This window comes from Anser brachyrhynchus (genome assembly GCF_964034855.1).
Source record: "Anser brachyrhynchus genome assembly, chromosome: Z".
Taxonomy (NCBI): domain Eukaryota; kingdom Metazoa; phylum Chordata; class Aves; order Anseriformes; family Anatidae; genus Anser; species Anser brachyrhynchus.
The window spans coordinates 35,187,502-35,199,615 of NC_137697.1; the positions used below are offsets into that span (position 1 = coordinate 35,187,502).

Genomic DNA, 12,114 nt, shown 5'->3' on the forward strand with positions numbered 1-12,114 from the left:
GGCTATGCTTGAGGCACCCCAGGATATGGTCGGCCCTTTTGGCTGTCAGGGTACACTGTTGACACATATTCAACTTGATGTCGACCAGAACCCCCGTATCTCTTTCTGTGGGGCTGCTTTACCCCCAGTCTGTATAAATATCCAGGATTGCCCCATATCTGTGATTGTATGATTCTATATCAGGTGCAGAATCTGGCATTGCCTTTATTAGATTTAATACATTTAGTGATTTCCCAACACTCTAGTCTATCAAGATAGCATCATAGAATCATTTAGGTTGGAAAAGTTCTCTAAGGTCATCAAGTGCAATTGTTAACCTAGCACTGCCAAGTTCCTAATCCATGTCCCTAAGCACCACATCTACAAGTCTTTTAAATATCTCTAGGGATGGTGACTTAACTACTTCCCTGGGCAGCCTGTTCTAATGCTTCACACCCCTTTCTGTGAAGAAATTTTTTGTAATATCCAACCTAAACCACCCTTGGTGCAACTTAAAGCCATTTCCTCTTGTCCTATTGCTTGTTGCTTAAGAGAAAAGATCGACCACCACCCCGCTACAGCCTCCTTTGAGGTAGTTGTAGAGAGTGATAAGCTTTCCACTGAGCCACTTTTCTCTATACTAAATAACCCCAGTTCCCTCAGTTGCTTCTCATATGACTTGTTCTCTGTACATTTCACCAGCTTCATTGCCCTTCTTTGGATGTGCTCCAGCACCTCGATGTCCTTCTTGTACAAGGGCCCAAAAAAGAACGCAGTTCTTGAGCTGTGGCCTCACTAGAGCCGAATACAGGGGCACAATCACTTCCCTAGTCCTGCTTGCCACGCTATTTTTGATACAAACCAGGATGCTGTTGGTCTTCTTGGCCACCTGAGCACACTGTTGGCTCATATTCAGCTGATAATTGACCAATACCCCAAGGTCACTTTTCGATGGACATCTTTTCAGCCACTCTTCCCACAGCCTGTAGTGTTGCATGAAGTTGTTGTGTCCCAAGTTCAGGATCTGGCACTTAGTCTTGTTGAAGCTTTTGCTGTTGGCCTCGTCCCATCGATCCAGCCTATACAGAACCCTCTGTAGAGCCTTTCTATCCTCAAACAGATCAACACTCCTGCCCAATGTGGTGTCGTCTGCAAACTTACTGAGGGTGATCTCGATCTCCTTGTCCAGATAATTGATAAAGATGTTAGAGATCTTTCTGCAAGGCCTCTCTGCCCTTGAGGGAGTCAACAGTTCCTCCTAATTTAGTGTCATCTGTGAATTTACTTAATATGCATTTGAATCCCATGTCCAGATCATTTATAAACACATTGAAGAGAACTCACCACAAAAGGGAGCCCTGGGGAACCCCCCTAGTTACTGGCCTCCAGCCTGATGTAAACCCACTTACTATAATCCTTTGAGCCCAACTCATCAGCCAATGCATTATGTATTTATCTAGGCATATGCTGGACATTTTATCCAACTGTTAGTGGTAGACTGAGAATCAGTATGAAAAGCTTTGCTGAAATCCAAAAAGTTTACATATACTGGCTTCCTTGATCAGTTAGGTGGGTAACCTTGTCATAAAAGGAAAGTTCATTTAACAGGATTTTCCCCTTGTGAACCTGTGTTGACTATGACCAATGACTGCAATGTCTTTCAAGTGTTTGTCACTAACTTGCAGAATAGTCTTCTCCATAATTTTACCATGCACTGAAGTGAGACTGACAATTAGGCCTGTAATTACCAGGATCTTTCCTTGCACTTCTTGAAAACTGGGACATTTGCCAGCTTTCAGGTGACTAGTACCTCTCTGGATTCCCAAGACAGCTGAAAAATGACTGAGAGAGGTCTTGTGATGACATAAATGAGCTCTTTGAGTATCCTAAGATGAATCCCATAGGGCCCCACTTGGATGAAATGATCTTCAGAGGTCCCTTCCAAACTCGGCCATTCTGTGATAAACTTATATGCATCCAGTGGGAGTAGCAAACATGCACAAGTTGAGATTGGTTGGGAGTTTGTTGTTCCCACAGCCATGGTCCTACAGCTCAGGGCTCCAGGGATCCCAGGACCCATCACTGGTGTTGAAGACAGATGAAGAAGGCACTAAATTTTTATGCTTTATATATATCCCAATTGTTAGGTTACCATCTCATCAGGTAACAAACTAATGTTGTCTCCTGTTCTCCTTTTGCTGTTAACATACTAAAAACCTTTTTTATTGTGTTTGTTCAACTTTCAAATTGAATATTTTCACTTTTGAGGGATTGTTTTGCATTCCTACCATGTCTACAAATAGAAAGATGGAACACTGAGATAAATAGCATGGACAAGTTTTATGCATATTTTTATATGTTGGATAAAGGATGCACATATCCCATGTTTTGCAGAAAAAAAATGTAGAATCTGTAGTGTCTTCGGCTGCTGCGTGATTGTGCAGTTGATTGATTTGTACATGGGCGGGTAGCATGTCTGTTACGTATGGAATGATATTTCTGGTTAAACTGTAGGTTAAACTAAAATACCAGATGCTGTAGGTTATATAGTTTAGTAGCTAACAGGCTGATTCAGTAACCTGTCCTAGCAAGTCTTCCTATTTTGCAGTTTTTTGGACAAGAAGATGCAGTTCAGACATTGAGCTTACAATGTATTTTTAACTCAGTTTATTAATTCGTTATATACCAAATATAAAAAATTACAATTAAAAGGCAATTGTTTTTTTTCCAGTACTGAAGTGAAATCCTGTTCATTTAAATATACGTGTCCCAATTCGTTGGGTTACTGAGGAAATTATTTTTAATTGAGTATACATATACAGATGAGAACCATTTCGGTTGAGTTGGCTTAACATTTTATTTTTCACTCACAGACTTATAATGCACTGTTCTGTGAAACAAGTGCTAAAGATGGATCTAATATTGTAGAAGCAGTTCTTCATCTTGCTCGGTAAGTAGATGTGTTTCTAATTTCAAATAAACATATAATCATAGAAACATAGAATGGTTTGAGTTGACAGGGACCTTATAGATCGCCCAGTTCCAACCCCCTGCCATGGGCAGGGACACCTCCCACCAGACCAGGCTGCCCAAAGCCCCATCCAACCTGGCCTTGAACACCTCCAGGGATGGGACATCTACAGCTTCTCTGGGCAGCCTGTGCCAGTGCCTCACCACGCTCTGAGTAATGAATTTCTTATGAATCTCTAATCTAAATCTACTCTCTTTTAGTTTAAAGCCATTACCCCTTGTCCTATCGCTCCATTCCCTGACAAAGAGTCCCTCTCCCGCTTTCCTGTAGGCCCCCTTCAGGTACTGAAAGGCTGCAATGAGATGTCCCCAGAGTCTTTTCTTCTCCAGGCTGAACGACCACAACTACCTCAGCCTGTCTTCATAGAAGTGCTCCAGCCCCTTGATCTTCTTTGTGGCCCTCCTTTGGACTTGTTCTAAGAGGTTCATGTCCTTCTTGTGCTGGGGGCCCCAGAGCTGAATGCAGTGCTCCAGGTGGGGTCTCACAAGAGCAGAGTAGAGGGGGACAATCACCTCCCTCACTCTGCTGGCCATGCTTCTTTTGTTGCAGCCATGGCTGGCTTTCTGGGCTGAATATTTGAATATGCATATTTGAATATATTTTATATATTAATGTGCATACAAAGTATGTACGTATGTACACACGTGTACATACTTAAAATTGTGCCAATGTCAAATTCAACAAATGATATTATAAAAGGAATACCACGTTAAATCTATCAATAATGTAAGGTGGGTTTTATTCTCAGTTTAATCAAGTAACAATTTTGCTTGCAAAGGTTACATGGCTGTCTTAATTATTAATATTTAAATTAGAGCTTAGTTATGGACCCCACAATTTTAAAACCTGGTTGGTGAATGAATCATATTTTTAGTGGTATGTGGATTTACTTTCTTAATTCTTTCATGTGCATAAATTAATTCAACTTGCATATAATTATGCATATAATTAACACTTAATTCTTCCATGTATGTTAATATATATTCAGCTTTATTACTGACCAGTCTAATCCCACATATTTTCCTTGATGTCTCTAAATATTTAAAAGACAGAAACTCTGCTTTATATCTATTTAGCAATGTGCTATTTCTGTGATAAAGTGTGAGCCAAATGTTACACTTTTGCTACCTTTCCAAGCTGGCCTGTGTTACAATATTATTTTGAAGGGCTGGTAATATACAAGAAATCCTCAGGCACGGATTTTTCAGTTTAATACGGGGAACTCAAGGTCAGAATTACAGACCAAATTAATCTGATTTTTCCAGCAGTTCAATGGAATAATCAAACTTTTTGTCTTTTTTTTTTTTTTAATTCAGTGTTAGAACACTATTAATTAACAGGGCTTAAATACAAAATACTGGCTTCCTGGAGAGCATCATTGCTTCACACTGGACTTTCAAGAGCACTTGTATTTCCAGGAAAATAATTCCATCACAGTTGCAGCAAGAACACAGGCATTTATTTGTCTGTTATTGTTAACAGCTGATTTGTTAAATGAGTCATTTCCAGGAACCTGGCCATGAATGCAGCAGTGAATTATAAATCAGAGAACATACATAGCATAGTTCCATAACATTAATCACAGTTGGAAAATGATCTCTAATGTTTAACCATGATAAATTTGTTTAACTGTTTCAAGGATAAAGATGTTTTGGCAGTTGGAGCCCTTCTTTTCAGAATCTCAAAAAAAAAAAAAAAGATTTCTAGATTTCTTCAGTAGGTTCATTGAATCTTATATGCTTCAGATACTACCCAGAGACTTGGTCTGGAACGGTTGGCTTCAATTTCTCCAGTTTGTAATCCTTATTCTTTGAGAAAAGCATTTCATTTTGAAATTTAAATTTCTAAATGAACATTTCATTAGAGCAGATATCATACAGGCTAATTTGTTACTTCTTTGCAGGGTTCCTTTCTGCCACTGTTTGTTTTATTGAATAATACAGTGTTCTGAGTGGACTTCATGAATTTATTCTACTGGTATAAGGAGGATTTAAATTATATATGTATATGTGTAATACATACATATGATAGCAAGAAATTCTAGAACTTGCTTTTGACTTTTCTAGGATGCCCTATGACAGTGGCTGTGTAAGAATACAGGATCAATAATCATTCTTACGTACACAATTTTTAAGTTTTTGTTTATAACAAAACATCCAACAAAACGTGTTTTTCCTCTGAGGATAAATACATACATAAAATTGCAGTTATTTAGTGTTATACTTTCAGCTGTGAACATACTCTGTTTCTATCATAATGTACTGAAGCAAAAAAATGAAAGAAAAATGAGCAAAATAAAAGGACAGGGGAAAAAAAGAATGCTTGGGTGTTCTTACATATCAGAAGTTGTATTTCTGACATTAGCAGTGATTTGTGTAGAAATATTGATTCAATCCCCCCAAATGGAAACTTAAGGGACATGTTGATTCTGTGCAGTAACAATTGTATTAGTGTTTTAATGGGAGATAAATAAGTCATGGTGAACTGTGTAAGATATGCCTGCAGAAACAAAATAGTGAACATGAATGTGTGTAGAAATATATTCACTGGCTGTATTTTTATTGTGTTGTGTTTTTTTTTTTCCTTCACAGTGAAGTGAGAAAACGAAGTGATAATCAAGATGATACGAGGTCAATAACCAGCTTGGCTGGGATGCCTGTCAAAAAATCAGCACTCACAAAAAACTGTTGCAATGTTTAAGTGACAGACTCTTGACTTAAAGAACTCATATACCTGTTTAAAAAAAAAAAAAAAATGAAGGATTTCAATTATATATTCTTTTTACTATGGATTTATACATTTGTGTATTTAGAAGTTGTACATCATGGAAAAAGTCCAGCCTCTGCTTTCTACTAATTCATATTTATACACTTGCTTTGTCCTGTAGGCTCTGATTTCACCTTTCTTAAGTATTGTAATTCAATGAAGTGAGCTCAGAATCAATACTGCAGCAGTCAGTGCATGAAATATTGTAATATATTTTATCTTCTTTACCTGCTTGTTTCTTTATGGGCTCAATATTTCTTACATACAGAATATGATAAGATAATATAATATTACTCATAGCAAAAGAAAAAAATTGCATCTTTTTTTCTCGTGCCCATGTACCTAGTTTTTTGAAGGCCTTAAGTTACACCTTCATGAAACATTTCCCAAGAAAACCCCAAGCCATTAAAATGTTGCCTAGTTACAAGTTCAGGGCATGAAGTAGAATGGTCTCTTGGGAGAAGACAGAGGTGGGTGTATGGGATACTGGTTTAATTTTACAAAAGTTGGCAAGATAAAATTTATTTAATTTGGGGACTTAAGGTACGATTCAGAACTGAGAAGCAGACTTTATTTCTGATCCTACACAGCTTAAAAGTGAAATTAACATTTGCGTGGGCCATTACAGTTCCACATCCCAGATAGATCTATAATACTTGTGATATGTAGGGTTACTGAGATTAATTAATGATCCAGTACCTGCCTCTTTGTTTAGACTAGATCATTAATAGTGTTAGAGAGAGATAGAGATTGTAATTTTTGCTTGTTTTTCAAATGCTTCCCATTTATACATTAATTGAGGGTTTGTAATAGCACAGAGGAGTCTGTTTTAAATGGATATTCTTCAGACATTTTTGAAGTTTTAGACATGCAGGTGGAAAAATTGCTGCACATGCAGGTGGAAAAATTGCTGCACATGCACAAGCATCTGTATGAGCTATTCACTGAAAGTCTCTGGAATGAACAGCAACCACTTATCTTAATGAGAATACTGTAGCCTGAATTTAAGAAAATTCTGAGATACCAGTAGGTGATAGTTAGAGGTGTCAGGATCTTTAAAAGCTGAGTTGTTTTTGCTTATAATAGTTCCCAACAGTCATATAGTGTAGTAGAAATTGAAGGTATTTCTGTTGTCAACAATCACGGTACAATCCTCAGCTTTCACTAATTTTGATGGGACTAGGTAAGGACCCCTTAAGAGCAAGTGAACTGTTTCAGTGTTTTCTGTTTATGTATAGAAAGTATCTCCAGGCTGAAACCTGCCTCAATAAATCAACCTTGAGTAAAGTTTTATGGACTTAATGGAAACCCATATGACCAACAGCTGCTACTGTGTTTTATCAGTGCTATATTTGAACACTGTACAGCCTGAGCTATGTTATCAGTAGTATAAAATCTGGAGTTCTTAGAAATAGGAAGGTTCATCATTGTTAAAAAAAATACTGTTTTAAAGGAGGGGGAACAGTGTTTTAAAGTATCCTTTTGAGCCTCTTGATGCAGAGCAGCTAATAGGTAGTTATGTGAAAGCTTGTTCTTAACGTGACAAAGAAATCTAGTGCCGGAAGAAATAAGACATTTTTATTTCACTTTATTGTACTTCAGCCCTAAAAAAAAGACATGTTTAGTGTCCTCTTTGAAATATTGAGGGGAAGCTATTTGGAGTTTCTCTGAGTAGAAAACCATGCCTAGCTGAGCTAACTGATGAGGGCATCTTTCGTGATCTTTGTGTCTAAAACTTCTCTCCAAAGGAATAAGGTGGAAGGAGAGTCAATATGGGTTGTACTTGCATATAGTTCTTCCTGCAGTAGAGAGGAGAGGTGGAGATGAATGATTTCTCAAGTGAGCTTATGCTCGCAACGTGTAGGAGTTTGCATTTTCTCAAGAAGAAAAGGTCGTGATTATAAGCTTGTTACTTGCATTCCAAAATACTGCTTCTTCAGTGTTACTAACTTCATTTAACTCACAGAACTGAGACTGGAGCTTGGTGTTCTATGGTCCATTGGGTGAATCACAGTGTTTGACCAAGTCTGTGGTCTTGGCCTGCTATAAATAAGGTGAAATACATTTGTGTAAACCTTCTTGACAAGCCCACATCAGAAAAACATTTTGCTTGGGTACAGAAAATTACATAAATTTGTTTGCAAGAAGGATTTCAGGATATGTTTTTTCCCAACCTCCCAAGCACTTAAGCAAAGATGGACTATTGCCAGTTGTAGATTAGGTTAGCTGTGGATTTTACCATCTGCTGCTACCAAGAACAGTTTGGCTGTGGCCTTTGTAACTCTCCTTTCAATAGCTGATTAAATCATTTAATTTCAGTAGCAGTAGTCTATTAGATTACCCTCTACCTTCTATTCACAAATATGGTAACAATGTGGAGTACCCCTTTCAAAAGTGACTTCCAGATCCTAAGTTAGCCTTAGTTAGCACATGTGTGCATGTGCAGTAATTCATTTCACATCTGAGGTGCTTTTCATACGGAGTGCTATGTGCATATGTGTTCCTGTAGAGAGCCTCACTGAAGGACATGAATTCAGGGACCTATTTTTTCTTTTTCTTTGCCAGATTGGGCCACGGGCATTTTGGGTACCTTTTTTCATTTATTTTAATGAGCAAAATCTCTCCTGTGATATTTGGCCAAACTATGCAAACCAAATCACTTTTTTTAAGCTATGTAATTTTTATGTGTGTCAAGTAAAGCAACAGTGTTTTTGTTTTTTTTTAAATAAGATTCAGGGTTGGAAACTTAACAAAGTTTTACCTTGAACTAGTTTTATGATCAAGGTATGAATTACTAGAAAAAGCACTATTGAATGGGGATATAACTATAGCTCTGTTGGAACTGGTTTTGGAAATCCTATTATGATCAGCTCCATCAAGTCTGAATATTCACATAACACCAGGTAGAATTTGTGTTAAAGCAAAAGAAATTGGAAAAAATATTTAAATATGGAAACAAAACCATGTATTTATAAATGGAAATAATGAATATTTGAGGCTTTCCATTGTTTTGCTTTGAAAAGTTACCTTGCCTTCTACCTGAATTGTAAAGTGAAAAACATCGGCTTTATGCTCTGACATGGTTGCACTATTGTACTTTAAATGTTTTTATGGTTTTGTTTAGTATGTAAGAGCTATTCATTAAATCATACAAAGCTATTTTTTTAGTTAGTGGATGTGTTCCCTTAATACATATATTTATTCAAAAAGGAAAGACTTTTCATGTTTTTCCTCATGATCTGTAAATATATTATTTTTATTCAGTTGACATGGAAGTATTATTTTGTCCTGTATTGTTTTTGACCCTAATTGTGGCATAGTGCACGTATCTGAGGCAATAATTTTTGTTAGACACCCTGAAAACGTTCTGATAAATGACTATTCTTCTAACCACTTTGTGCCTGTTCAGCATACATTAGTGGCTTAATAAGATGTGTTGCAGATTTGGTTAATTGTTCTTAGAAGTACAGTTGTGGCCTAACATGGATTACATGTTTTTCAATGTAGCTATTTTTTTGTACAGAGTACAGAATCCTCTATTATTTTAGGAAAAATAAATTACAGTTTTACATCTATATGCCTGTTAAAGTGTATTTAAAGGAAAATATCTACAGGCCACTGCTTCAAGGAGCGTCGTGTAGATGTGTACGCATGCAGATCCCCAGTTAAGCTAACAGCTTCTGTGCCAGTGCAGGCAATCTGTTCATTTGTATGAACGTTTTCTCTTTTACACAACCTCCTGCTGTTCAACGATGCTAGGTGACTTTATAGGGAAACAAATTTCAGTGAAAGATCCCTGATTCATAAACAGAAGGGAGATATTTATTCATATCATCAAAGCACTTTATTATCTTAGGAAGAAACTTACTTCCAAGATGTTTCTGACTATAATAAGTAATTAGAAAAATAGATCCAGTAACTCATCTGCAGTTCAAATGCCTTTTCCCACTGCCTGTGCCAGGTTTGATATAGCATGTAATGCTATCCCTCTGACCCTGTACAGGCTACTTATGGACTGGAGAAACGTTTTACAGCATTAGAGGTTTTAGTATTTCTCTCCCACTGCATTACTATAAGTGATAGTAATCCTAATGCTTACTTATGGATATCTGCAGGACTGGTAACATCATTATTCATCATTACTGGTGTTGTGTTTTTTTTTTCTTTTTTTTTTTTTTCACATACCTTGTTTTGTAAGAAAACCCTCCTTATGGTTAAACAGAATTTGTCTCAGATGTGTGAAATGTAGGTTCAAATGTATTACATAGTTTGTAAAATGAAGTCTTTTTCCTATAATTTCTGCCCATTGAGTTATAGCTATAGATAATTGAGTTTATGTGAAATTAGTCATTAGGTGACTGACTAACCAATAAACCCAAGCTGTGGAAGTTTCCCACTAAATATAAAGTATTTAAAATAGCAATGTATTTTCATACTAGTATGAGGAAGAAACTCAGTGCCAATGGCATGTATCAAATTTTTATAAAGCTCTAAATTGTGAAAACTTCTGAAACTTTAATTTATACTGTTTACGATTAGAACTGTGGTGTTCATGAAGTTTGTTCCTCCTCCAAATGAGTGATCACTGCATCCACTGTAATTTTGTACATGTATGTGTTTAAAAAGAACTACACTTTCCCTATATTGAAAATTACTGTACAATAAAATATGTTTCAATAGCTACGTTTCTGAATTGTATTTTCTTTTTGCCACTGCTTATGGGCTGCAATCTGACATAGCATCTGTGACTTGTCAGCTTTCTGTGGTTAAGATTCACCAATTTCTGCAGCCAAGAGCATGTAAGAGTGATGCTAAGTGGTGGATACTTAGCCTCAATAAGTAGTCATCAGTTTGTATCTCTGTTGAGAGATGTCCATCACTGTGAGTCCCAAACAAGGCTTGCAATTATGTAGCTGTATCTTTAGAGGGATATTTTAACCACTTAGTCTCCACATCACTAGTATGTGATATTACTGTGGTAAGAAAGAAAAGAAGAAGGTAACAAAACTAAACAAAAAATCCATTGCAAATATGCTGTATAGGGCTCTAGACCTCGAATGGAAAATGCTTAGGGGTCCATACATCAAAGAAAAAACACCCCCAAATCCAAATTTAAAGCTGCTTCAGATAAAATTCACAACCTTAAACATTGATACAATTTGAACTTAAAAGGATATTATTGTCCGCTCTCTTCTTATAAATACATCCTTAATAAGTACAGTACTCAATAAATACACTTTTAAAGTAAAAGGTAGCTGAGAACAAGCTGAAAGAAATATTCTAGATTTTAAGATTGTCCTCAGATTTACTGGCAGAACTACTCTGGTGTATGTTCCTAGGTTTGAGAACAGCTGCTGCTTTCCTGAATACTACTGCCATCTGTACTTCTGTACTTGCGAAGTTTTAACAGCTTGACCTCCTTGGTGAGGTGACGTTAGAGTAGCATTAGCTGTATGCAGTACAGTGTTTCACTGCTTTTTTTTTTTGTTTGTTTTCACCTGAAGCCAAACTTTGACCTTCTGCCTTATTTCTCAAGGAATTTTACATGTGTTGGAGTTGTTTTTCGTACCTGCTCTGAAGTCCACAAAGGCGTTATGGTCTCATGCACATGAACCTCCAATGTAAATGGAGTTAGAGCAACAGAAAAATGTGTGGCTAGGGACAGTGAGTATAGTGTGAAAGCAAGTCCTGTACTTCAAAGTTCACACACGGGTTTGGTAGTGGTTGGATCTGGAGCTAAAGTATGAATGTCTCCTCCTCTGTCCAGCAATGAATTCTGGAAGAAAGTGGTGGTGGTGATAGTGGTGTATGTGTGTGTGTCATTGTCAGCACTTCATGTTGCCCTGCCAGGGAGGAGGCTGGGGATGCAAAAGGAGCTGAGAGGGGACAAAACCAGGGCAGTTGACCCAGATCGGACAAAGGGATGTCCCATATTGCATGGTGTCATAAACACTTCCAGGGATGGGGCATCCGCAACTTCTCTGGCAAACTGTTCCACTGCCTCACCACCCTCTGAGTAATGAATTTCTTCCGAATCTAATCTAAATCTCCCCTAATGGTTTAATGATTTAAAGCCATATCACTCCACTCACTGACAAAGGCTCTCTCCCCCACTTTCCTGTAGGCCCTCTTCAGGTACTGAAAGGCTGCAATGAGGTGTCCCCAGAGTCTTTTCTTCTCCAGGCTGAATGACCACAACTGCCTCAGCCTGTCTTCATAGAAGTGCTCCAGCCCCTTGATCTTCTTTGTGGCCCTCCTTTGGACTTGTTCTAAGAGGTTCATGTCCTTCTTGTGCTGGGGGCCCCAGAGCTGAATGCAGTGCTCCAGGTGGGGTCTCA

General features: G+C 37.5%; 1 protein-coding gene across 5 annotated transcripts in view; it reads left to right on the forward strand.

Annotated features, from left to right (window-relative positions):
- Positions 1 to 9,954, forward strand: part of RASEF (RAS and EF-hand domain containing) — a 43,383-nt gene extending 33,429 nt beyond the window's left edge. For 3 of the 5 annotated variants that reach the window (XM_080574294.1, XM_080574295.1, XM_080574297.1), the window contains 2 exons: positions 2,853 to 2,929; positions 5,602 to 9,954. In XM_080574294.1, coding sequence (XP_080430420.1) covers positions 2,853 to 2,929; positions 5,602 to 5,710 — 186 coding nt within the window. In that variant the 3' untranslated portion in view covers positions 5,711 to 9,954. The other 2 variants (XR_013943740.1, XM_080574296.1) reach the window with 2 other exon arrangements.
- Positions 9,955 to 12,114: the final 2,160 nt, after the last annotated feature.